The 12,246-nt window shown below is 36.4% G+C and overlaps 1 protein-coding gene across 5 annotated transcripts in view; it reads right to left on the bottom strand.

The window, feature by feature from the left end:
* The window catches only part of SEC24B (SEC24 homolog B, COPII component), a 65,359-nt gene that overhangs the window by 28,454 nt on the left and 24,659 nt on the right, over positions 1–12,246 (bottom strand). For 3 of the 5 annotated variants that reach the window (XM_075998207.1, XM_075998206.1, XM_075998210.1), the window contains 2 exons: positions 11,882–11,986; positions 2,125–2,205 (listed from right to left, as the gene is read on the bottom strand). In XM_075998207.1, the coding sequence (XP_075854322.1) occupies positions 2,125–2,205; positions 11,882–11,986 (186 nt within the window). The remainder of the gene's footprint in view (positions 1–2,124; positions 2,206–11,881; positions 11,987–12,246) is intronic. The other 2 variants (XM_075998209.1, XM_075998208.1) reach the window with 1 other exon arrangement.

Here is a 12,246-nt window from a genome sequence, read left to right on the forward strand (position 1 = left end):
TTTAATATTACTGCTACAGATGTTCATATATTTCCTTAATTTGGGTGCAGAATAGCTAGAAAACTTGCTCAAGGTCACCGACATACTATCAAAGTACAGTTCATTATAAGATTAAAATTTGTTGATTGAATGAATATAGACAAACCAAAGTCTGAGTCAAAGGGCCAATGATCTTTTAACTATATACCACACTGTACTTTTCACTTTGGGTTAATTTAGAGCTCATGAGATATTATATAGTTGTATGTTCATCTTTTAGTGAATGAATTAACCCTTCTAGAAATTTTTTTTTTTTTTTTTGAGACAGAGTCTCGTTTTGTTGCCAGGCTAGAGTGAGTGCCGTGGCGTCAGCCTAGCTCACAGCAACCTCAAACTCCTGGGCTCAAGCAATCCTGCTGCCTCAGCCTCCCAAGTAGCTGGGACTACAGGCATGCACCACCATGCCCGGATAATTTTTTCTATATATATTAGTTGGCCAATTAATTTCTTTCTATTTATAGTAGAGACGGGGTCTCGCCCTTGCTCAGGCTGGTCTCGAACTCCTGACCTTGAGCAATTCGCTGGCCTCGGCCTCCCAGAGTGCTAGGATTACAGGCATGAGCCACCATACCTGACCCGAATTTTTTTTTTAAGAGAGAATTTTCCTCTGTTGCCCAGGCTAGAGTATAGTGGTATGATCACAGCTCACTGCAACCTCGAACTCCTGCTCCCAAGCAGCTAGTAGAATATGTTGACAATAACTTACTTTTGGAATGGTTTATACAAGTTCTTACACACACACACACACACACACACACACACACACATATATATATATATATATATATACACAAATTCCCAGGGGAAAAAAAGCCCTTAACCACATATGACTGAGTAGCTTATTCGAATATCCTTAAAATATTAAAACAAAATTCTGTACTAAGCTGAGAAGATTAAAGTTTTCTACAGATTCATAGTATAGTGATAGCAAGATAGTGTGTGTTTAGTTAAGTATAGCACATTCCAACTTCAATTAAGCTTCATCCTAGATTATCATAAACGAAATAAAAAATAAAGAGAAGGGCAAAATTACTTCTATTAGTCCTAAAGTTTGGAATCTTTAGAAGAAGAGAAAGAGATCAGGTGTGGTTGTCAAGTTGTTAGAGATAAGAGAAAGGAGAGTAAGAAATCACAGTATAAGATATCAAAATGAAATAACTATTAATTATAAAAGTTAAGCCTTTTCTTCCTATTAATAGTATCCACCACTCCTTTACTTTAATGTAATTAAAATAAACTATAATTATATCCTAGGTAGATACACTAGAGAACATACTAATGAATAAAACCAAAAAACCACATGGGCCCTCTCTTGTGTTAGACACTTTGGTCTGTTTCTTAGTAAGACAAAATTCTGTGGTATAGGTTATATCTGGCTCTATTTTATTTTATTTATTTACTTATTTTTTGGAGACAGAGTCTCACTCTGTTCTCAGGGCTAGAGTGCCATGGCATCAGCCTAGCTCACAGCAACCTCAAACTCCTGGGCTCAAGCAATCCTGCTGCCTCAGCCTCCCGAGTAGCTGGGACTATAGTTATTTCCAGATTTGGTTAAAAGTGATGCCTCCAAAACTTACCCCCAAGACGGCAAATCAACTGACCTAGTGGAAACAGCCAGGAGCCACAGGCCAAGCAAAGAGTCAAGGACTATTTATATTCAGAGGCTAATTGAAAGGAATTCAAGAACCTAAGCATGAAAACAAACTTATGAAATTTATTTAAGAAGTTAGTTAAAAAAAAAGAGGAGGAAAATTATTGGCTATTAAGTATTCTAAGCCAGGCACAGGCCTGTGGCCCCACTACGCAGGAGGCTGTGCTGGGAGGACTATTTGAGCCCAGGAGCTTGAGACCAACCTGGCCAAGAGATCCTGTCTCTTAAAAAAAAAAAAAGAATCTTTTAGAAAGAGGAAAAAGATAATGTGATAACAAAAATTTAAAAAAGTCCTCCTATCTCCCAGAAACAAATTCAAAGCTGTTATATGACAGTTAACATTATTGATGTGTGATATATGTTCATGTCTGAAAGCAAATGATGGTCAATAATTTTTAAAACAAACATCAAGCAAGCACAAAACAACAAATTACCTGGGTAGCTGCCTCCTTCTAACGCATCGTAACTGTTGGGCATTGGAGAAGCACTGCTTGTGGTAGAAGAGCTGTCAACACCTAAAAGGAAAACCAAAATATACCTACTAAGTTTAAAATGACAATGTATCTTAGAGCAGCCTTTGGTAATTTTGACAAAGACGTTTTTCCTGAACTAGGGAAATTCCTGACTCTAGTAAAAAAGTGAAATGTTTATGAAAAACATTTAAAAAATCACATATGAATTTCTGTTAATGAGAATGGGGGATGAGAGAGGGGAGAAGATGAAGCTGATGAATGGGGTAAAATTCAGTGAAACACATGTAAGGTATCCTAGAGAAGAGACACCAAATATGAAAAGTAGTCAAACACATAAATATACCATTTAGGTTGACGAAATGTAATATAGTCATACCTTAACGATTACATCTACCAAATCTCATACTATTAAATGTATCTCATAAGTATTAGTACATTTTAAGATAATTAAATGTCAATGGCTTTTATAACACAGAACATCTGTATATGAACTATTAATAAAAGAGGAGTCTATGGCTTTAGTTGCTACATAGCAAGCTAAGTTTTTCTGTGCCTCAGTTTATTCATCTGCAGAATAGAGATTAAGTAATATCTGCCAAATTTAACAAGGAAATACAAATGAAAGGCACTCTAATAAGTGTTAGATTGTAAGAATTTTTATTATGTGTGTTCATTCAAAACCTATAAGATGAAGAGGAAAGTTCCATGGTACTTTATGAATGCTGGTGATAGCTCACATGGATAGTAGAACATACAATATGTTCCTTTCATTCATTCAACAAATATTTCATTGAGAACCTATAAATATATCCTAGGTAGAAATACTAGAGAACATACTAATGAATAAAACCAAAAAACCACATGAGCGCCTCTCTTGTGTTAGACACCTTGGTCTGTTTCTTAGTAAGACAAAATTCTGTGGTATAGGTTATACCTGGCTCTATTTTATTTTATTTATTTACTTATTTTTTGGAGACAGAGTCTCACTCTGTTCTCAGGGCTAGAGTGCCATGGCATCAGCCTAGCTCACAGCAACCTCAAACTCCTGGGCTCAAGCAATCCTCCTGCCTCAGCCTCCCGAGTAGCTGGGAGTACAGGCATGTGCCACCATGCCTGGCTCATTTTTTCTATGTATTTTTAGTTGGCCAATTAATTTCTTTCTATTTTTAGTAGGGACGGGGTCTCCCTCTTGCTCAGGCTGGTTATAAACGCCTGACCTTGAGCTATCTGCCTGCCTCAGCCTCCCAGAGTGCTAGGATTACGGGTGTGAGCCACCATGCCCAGCGTATACCTGGCTCTTAACATCAATATTATAACTGAGGCTTATCAACTGTGATATAAAAAGAATAGGTATGGATAATTATCTTTTATTGAATAATTTGGATACCATGAGAATCAGACATATAGACTCAGGGCATAATAGTTAACATTATTTGTGTAGAAACATTCTATTATCAGTAAAGAACACGACGTGAAGGCAAAAGTTACAACCATCAATATTCCCTTCTGCAAAATAAAAACAAATTTTAAAATGTTCTTTGTGAGCTTTTCAATGTTCTCGTGAGGCTTAAATGAGACAGCAAATATGAAGCCACCTATAAAATAAGTAATATGTGGAAGACACTACTATTTACTAAGTAACTTCTTCACAACAAATAGAAAAATTATACACACACATACCATTTCTCTTAATAAAGAATGTGAGTGCAGTAGTGGCTCTTTGGTTTTGTCCCTTATGTTTGTCAATTTTTAACTACAGTAGAATGCTAATATATAAGGTCAAAAGTCTTACAGTAATAGCATCAAAAAACAATAAACCAAAATCCAAATATTCATCAACAAATGAATGGATATAAGTATTATCTATACAATGGGACATTATTTAGCCATAAAAAGTAATGAAGTATTAATATATGCTACAATGTGCATGAACCTGAAAACCTGCCAAGTTTTCTGGTTTCATATCTGAAAGAAGCCAGATATGAAATGTCATATTATCTGATTCTATTTATATGAAATATCCAGAATAGGTAAATCTAGAGACAGAAAGTAGATTGGTGGTTGCCAGGGGCTCAGGGGAGAGGAAAATGGGGAGCTACTGCTTAGTGTAGGGTTTTCTTTTGGGATGATAAAATTTTGAGTTCTAACTAGTTCAATCTAGTTTAGTACTTCACAAAGTTACATAAAACTAGATAGAGGTGGTGGTTGCACAACACTGTAAATGTACTAAATGCCACTGAATTATACAGTTTAAAATGGTTATGTGAGTTTTATCTCAATAAAATCAAACACTTTACCAACACATTTCAATGGGAAATGGATATTCTTTTCAACAAATAATGCTGGAACAACTAGCTATTAAGGTATCCACATATGGAAGAATGAAGTTGAACCCCTTCCTTACATCTTCCACTACAATTAACTCAAAATGGATCAAAGATTTAAATCTAAGTTCTGAAACTACAAAACTCTTAGAATATAGGAGTAAATCTTCATGATTGTAGATTAGGCATAAAATGCATAAGCAGCAGCAGGAAAAAAAAATAGAAATTGGACTTCATCAAAATTGAAATCTTCTGTGCTCCAAAGGCATCACACTACCAAGAAAGTAAAGAGACAGCCCACAGAACAGAAGTAAATATTCGCAAATCATATATCTGATAAGAGACTTGTATCCAGAATATATAATAAACTCTTACAACTCAACAATAAAAAGACAGCTGAATTAAAAATGGGCAAAGGATTTAAACAGATATTTCTCTAAAGAAGGTAAACAAATGGCTGATAAGCAAATGAAAAGATGCTCAACATCACTAGCCATTAGGAAAATGAAAGTTAAAATGAGATACCACTTCACATCCACTAAGATGGTACAACCAAAGAGACCATTAAAAGCAAGTTTTGGCAAGGATATTGAGAACCTGGAATCCTCATGGGATTATTAGATGGTGAAGTCACTTTGGAAAATAGTTTGGCAGTTTCTCAAAAGGTTAAATATGGAGTTTGGGGCCAGTAATTCCACTTGCAAGAAATAAAAACATAAACCCACACAAAAACTTGTTGACAAATGTTCATAGCAGCATTATTCACAGTAGCCAAAAAGTTGAAACAATTCAAATGTCTACCAGTTCATGAATAAACAAAATGTGATTTATTCACATAATGTATCTTTCAACAATAAAAAGCTCATTGATATATGCCACAACATAGATGAACCTTGAAAACATTATGCTAAGACAAAGAAATCAGCCACAGAAACACATATATGACCTATTTATATGAAATGTTCACAGCAGACAAATCTATAGAGACAGAAGCAGATTAGTAGTTGGCTAGAGCTGTGTGTGCTGCACGGGAGAGTAACATGGGGAAGTGACTGCTAAATGGTACAGTTTCTATTTTAGGGTGATAAAAATGTTCTGGAATTACATAGTAGTGATGGTTGTCAAATTCTGTCAATATACTAAAAGCTGCAAAAGAGCACAATTTAAATGGGTGAATTTTATGGTCTGTGAATTTTATCTCAGTAAAATTGTTATTAAAAATACCATGACATTCTCTCTAATCAGGAAAAACTTGCCCGCCAACCATCATAGGTCTAAATGCTTTCACACTGTCATAAAAGAAACTTCAAAATTTGTCCTTTACACCTGCATCTCTCAGCTGTCCCTGTACCATTCTCCCTCTTTTACCTTACGATGCAGTTACAGCAAACTTATCGATCTTCACCCAACACACCAAATTTTCTTGAGCTTATGCACTGAACATGTTGGTCTGTTAGCCTAGATTTCCTTTCTCTGCATGGCAAATTCCTACCTACCCTTCAAATTTCAAATCCTTTGTGAAACCTTTCCTATATGCCAAAGGAAAAGAATTTCCTCTCCTATAAATAGGAGCATTTTTGTCAACCCTGAATTACTGTATCTTTCATATAATCATACATGATATCTGCTTCCCTATCATTTGGAGGCCAGAGCTATGCTACTATATTGAAAACATTACACCAAGCAAAGTACTGCTTTCAGCGGACAAGCTGGTTTCAGATGAATGAGTAGCTTTGGTTCTTGTCCCACTCTCAAACCATAGATAGCTCCAGTCTGCCTCAGTCCCTTCACACTACAACTAGTGATAACAAACATTCTGAGATCAAAGGAGGGGCAGAGTATGAAAGTAGTACTTAAAATTTTCCCTCATTCTTTTACTGGCTCTAGGTCATAGTTTGAAAGAAAGGGGTAAGGAATAAAAGGAGGTGGAGCTGATATGTGAGGAAGCAAAGAGGAGAATAGATCAAAAGAAAAGTTCAGGGTCCTTGATGCTGGGGGAAGGTACCAGGAATCATTTAAGCCTTTTAAAAAGGCTTCAGCTGTCCTTTCTCTAAAACATAAGCAACATGGATCGACAAAGGCAATGCACTTACTATGTTGTTCAACTTGAAATTAACTAGATAATTTGAGATTTTATTTTCTCATAATTTGCATAAAACATGGAAAAAGGCTGGGCAGGGTGGCTCATGCCTGTAATCCCAGCACTCTGGGAGGCTGAGGCAGGAGGATTACTTGAGGCCAGGAGTTCCAGACCTGCCTGAACAAGAGCGAGACCCCTCTACAAAAAAATAGAAAAATCAGACCATGTGTGGTGGCTCACGCCTATAATCCTAGCTCTCTGGGAGGCCGAGGCGGGAGGATCACTCAACTTCAGGAGTTAGAAACCAGCCTGAGCAAGAGTGAGATGCCGTCTCTACTATAAATAGAAAGAAATGAATTGGCCAACTAATATATACATAGAAAAAATTAGCCAGGCATGGTGGCACATGCCTGTAGTCCCAGCTACTTGGGAGGCTGAGGCAGCAGGATTGCTTGAGCCCAGGAGTTTGAGGTTGCTGTGAGCTAGACTGATGCCACGGCACTCTAGCCTGAGCAACAGTGCGACTCTATCTCAAAAAAAAAAGAAAAATCAGCCAGCTGTGGTGGCATGTGCCTATAATCCCAGCTATCTGGGAGGCTGAGGCAGAAGGATCACTTGAGCTCAAGAGTCTGAGGTTGCAGTGAGCAATGATGATACCACTGCACTCTACCCAGGTGACAGAGAGAGACCCTGTCTAAAACAAACAAACAAACAAACAAACAAACAAACAAACATCCACCGTGGAAAAAGTGTTTAAGTGAAAGTCTACGTCTACCACCTACCAGTTAAGAGAATGTTACTAATGTTCCTCATTAGTAACATGTTTTATAGCAATACCTACTCTACAGGGCTACTATTAATAGTATGATTAAACAGATACAGCAGACATACATTAAACAGATATCAGAAACAGACTTGGGAAATTGTTCTTCATTTTCTCTCTTCCCTCTCTCTCCCTGTCCCCAAAGAATGCTACAAAGAAAGGAAAAAACAAAACAAGACCGTCCTGATTTATAAATCCCATTTTTTCCCCCTAAGATTTCAACCAAACTTTCTTTAACACTTAACATTGCTAATCTAATAACTTCTGATACAGAGTCTTGATCCCTAGTAGCTGGGACTACAAGCATGCGCCACCATGCCTGGCTAATTTTTTTTTTTTTTTTTTTTTTAATATATACTTTTTAGTTGTCCAGCTAATTTTTTTTTTTTTTTTTTAGTAGAGACGGGGTCTCGCCCTTGCTCAGGCTGGTCTCGAACTTCTGAGCTCAAACAATCCACCTGCCTTGGCAGCCCAGAGTGCTAGGATTATAAGCATGAGCCGCCATGACCAGCCCAATGATTTTTTTTTTTAATTAGAGAACCACATAAACTGTTTAGGCAAAAATCTCATGAATACAGGGTATGCATGTCACTGCAATGCTTAAAAAGTAGAGCACTCCAAATCAGTCCTTTGTTAGATACTTATCCCCACACCAATTTGAGCCACTTTGTTTGAAACCTCTTTATATAAAAAAATTATTATAACTAGGCAGGGTTTAAAGAAATAAAACTAAAATCCCTTTTAAAGCTAGGTTTTCTTCCCCTCCCACCCCTCACTCACTCTCTTTAATTTGCAATCAGCAAAAATATTAAAAAATCATGAACGTGGAATACCTGAATTCGAGTAAAAATATCGATAACATAATCTTATTATTTTGCTGCATATAAAAAAGGCACAGGCATAAGATAACATGTAAGTAATAACACTGCACTGACTGCTGCCATGTGCCCTTTACTTTCCTCCCATTCCTGCAGTTTATGTCTCTCACTAGAGATAGAGACACCTTCCTTTTTAATACCTTTCTGCTGAGAGACCTCAGTTTGAATCCCTACTCTGCTACCTGGCAGTTGTACGACCACAGGCAGATGTTACTTAACATGTTCAGGGCTCAGTAACTCATCTGTAAAATAGAGTTGATTTTATTTTTTTGCCTGGCAGGATTGTTGAAAAGAATAAACTGAGATAAGAACACAATCCAATGTTAGTCATGACAGGTAATCTTTGACTGTTTACCATTTGCCAAATACTTACTATTCTAAGCTCTTCACAAAAGAATATCTTTAATCCTCAAAACAACTATATGTAATTGTTACTATTATTATTCCCATTTTACAGATGAGTAAATTGAGGCTCAATGAGTTTAAAAAATTTAAGCTGGGCATGGTGGCCCATGCCTATAGTTCCAGGTACTCAGAAGGATCACTTGAGCCCAGGAGATTGGGCCCAGCCTGGGCAATATAGTGAGATCCTATCTCTAAAAAAAAATAAAAAAATTAGAATAGAATAAAATAAGAAACTTGCCTAAGATCATAAAGCTAATAAGTGACACAGTCAGGGTTTGAATCTGGAAAAATTTAAACAAAAACCCAGAGAGATACATTAGCTCTTTTGTGCTAGGGCTGCCAGACAGTAAGCGCTCAGAAATGTTATTATTAAAATCCAAATGCCTTGAAGTAAAAACTCAGGAATTTTTAATCTGTAATAAAGAAAAAATTTTGTTAAACAGGATAAGGCAATAGGAGGGAAGCCAGAAATGCTATATATTTTTGATCTTCCAATTTTTTTCTATCTAAGCAAATGGAATTTTCAACAATTGTACCTTATTCTAAGCAGAACAAAAATGGGAGTAATCACATTATACAAAATGACATTTAGAAATCTGCAAAATAAGGACCATAAGATAGAAAAGTAAGATGTAGCTAGGATATAACTAATATGTACACTATAAAAATTCTTCAGGGCCTGGGAGCAATGACCCATGAGTGGCAATAAGGACATATTGCAATCAGATCTTGGTTTCTAAAACACCTTCCTCCACTAAAGGAACTCCTTGGAGAAATGGTCCATTCCAGGGTTGCAGCAGGGCAAGTACAAGAGGAGCTAGGAACATCTTACTGTAGGCTTAAAGTGCTTACAATAAGTGCTCAAGTACTTAAAATGGGACCATTTAAAAAGACATTAGAAGGCCGGGCACGGTGGCTCACGCTGTAATCCTAGCACTCTGGGAGGCCAAGGCGGGTGAACTACTCGAGGTCAGGAGTTTGAAACTAACCTGAACAAGAGTGAGACCCCATCTCTACTGTAAATAGAAAGAAATTAATCGGTCAACTAATATACATAGAAAAAAATTAGCCAGGCATGGTGGCGCATGCCTGTAGTCCCAGCTACTTGAGAGCCTGAGGCAGTGGGATTACTTGAGCCCAGGAGTTTGAGGTTGCTGTGAGCTAGGTTGACACCACAGCACTCACTCTAGCCTGGGCAACAAAGTGAGACTCTGTCTCAAAAAAAAATTAAAATATAAATAAATAAATAAATAAATAAATAAATAAATAAAAAGACATTAGAGTTGGGTTGAAGTAGTGGGCCCTGGCCAAATCCAGGACATGCTGATATCAAAATAACTAATGATAGTAATGGATTATAACTCACTGAATAAAATAAACATCTATGAGTCAATATGAACCTAAAGAAATCAACAATAAAGGAAAAAGTTCTTTACAATAAAACCCTAACTCATCAATATAGAAGGAATGTCTGAATTTGAAAGTCATCAAAGAATACCAAAACTAATCAGTGACGGTGTAATAAAGGACAGGACATTTATACAGTCTCAAACAATCTCCCCACAAATTACTTCTTGATTTCAAGAGGGAAAAGTAGCAACTTTATAGTGCAGAAACATGGCAGATACTACCCTAATCAAATAATCAAAGTTAACCTCATCAGTATGAGATCAAATTGATATCATGTGCCTCAGATAGGATGAACTGAGAACACAACATTAGTGGTAATTCCACCAAAAACGCATGATCTTAATTTAATCATGTAGAAATATCAGATAAGGCCAAATTGAGGGATATTTCTCAAAAAAACCTGATCTATACTCTTTGAAAATGTCAAGGTCAAAAAAAAGACAAAGGCAGGCTAAGGAACTGTTGCAGACTGAAGGAGTTTAAATAGCTATGAAAACTAAATTCAATGCATGATCCCATATTGGATCTTAGACCATGAAAACAGCTATAAAAGATCTAATTGAGACAAATGTTGAAATTTGACTTTGGACCGTGTATCAGACTTTATTGCATCAATGTTCAATTTCCTGATAATTATATTATGGTTATGAAAAACACTGTCCTTAGGAAATACATACTGAAGTATTTGGGGGTGAACTCCATGATGTTACTTTCAAACCGTGTAGGAAAAAAATATATAGACAGAACTATAAAGCAAGTGGGGCAAAAATGGTTTATCTGGGTAAAGCGTATATGGGAATTTCTTTTACTCTTCTTACAACTTTTCTGTAAGTTTGAAATTATATTAAAATAAAAAAATTACAAAAAAGTTCAGAAAGATAGATGGGTAGGTACATATTTAGAGCTAAAAAAATTACTTCCCGCCCAGCACCCCCTACCTTTACCCCCTCAAATCATGCAAAATGATTTAAATATGCAGGGAAAATGGAAATTTTTGGTTAAAAAATTGTTTACAGAACAAACCCTCCCATTCAATAAAAACACCAAAAGGAGAATCATGGTCATTTAGAGTGATTTGAAAGATCATCACTTACTGGTTCAGTCTTAAACTATAGGTTGAACATCCCTAATCTGAAAATTAATCTGTGACACTTCTGGTCCCAAGCATTTCAGATAAGGGATACTCAACTGTATTAGAATTGATCAAGGAACAGAACTATTTAATTTTCAGGAGGGTTCTACAAAGGCAGAAAAAGATATGAAACAGGTTGCAACATATAACTAACAAGATACGAACTACTACTTCATGAAGCAGGAAAATAACTACAAGTTCTGGGCCTTCTAAAAACATGACAAGAAAGGCCAAAAGGACTTCACAGAAATACTGAGCTATTACCATTATAAAATCCACATGGCTCATTTTGATTAGACTAAAACAGCATGCAAAGCAGAAAATAAAACATTATTCCCCAAAGGGTGCTAAAGCAATTGTCAGCCAAAAGCTTTAGTCAGGACTCATTCTTTTGCATGTGGCACGGGAGGAAATGCATTTCTGAAAGTGAGCACTCTACCATCATGAAAGATGTATTCTATTATTTACAAAATGGTCAAGATGTCCAAAGGAGGAAAACAAAACAAACACTTCGAGTGACCCAACCTCGTATAACCCAAACCTAGTAAGTTCATCATGCTATATCTTCAAAGACACACTTTTTTTTAAAGGCTAAGTACGATGGTGGAAATAAAAAGAAAACTTGAGTAGGAAAAGATCAAGAACTGGTGTAAAGCTAAAGCAGACCTGCTTCCTCATCCTCCTCCTCCTCTTCCTCATCATCGGAAGTTGATGACAAGGGAGTTGGTGCGGAGCTAGCTTGATTATTAACATAGTCACCATACTGCATGCCTGTAAAGTGGAAAGCACAAACACAAGAGTCAAACCAACAAGAAAGATGAGAAATAAAATTTTGACATTGCATTGAAAGTGAGAAAAAACTCTTGACATTCCAAAGAACATCCCAGCATGCATATTAATATTAGCAAATTTATTACCAAAACTAGAACCGTTAGAAAATCTCTGCAAAGCTGTTTAGTAAAAGCAGCTTTAATATGACCTGGTTTAAGTGTGAAAAAAGTACCATGTATTACAATGATATTTAGAAAACT

Source organism: Microcebus murinus, chromosome 27, assembly GCF_040939455.1.
Source record: "Microcebus murinus isolate Inina chromosome 27, M.murinus_Inina_mat1.0, whole genome shotgun sequence".
NCBI classification, from domain to species: domain Eukaryota; kingdom Metazoa; phylum Chordata; class Mammalia; order Primates; family Cheirogaleidae; genus Microcebus; species Microcebus murinus.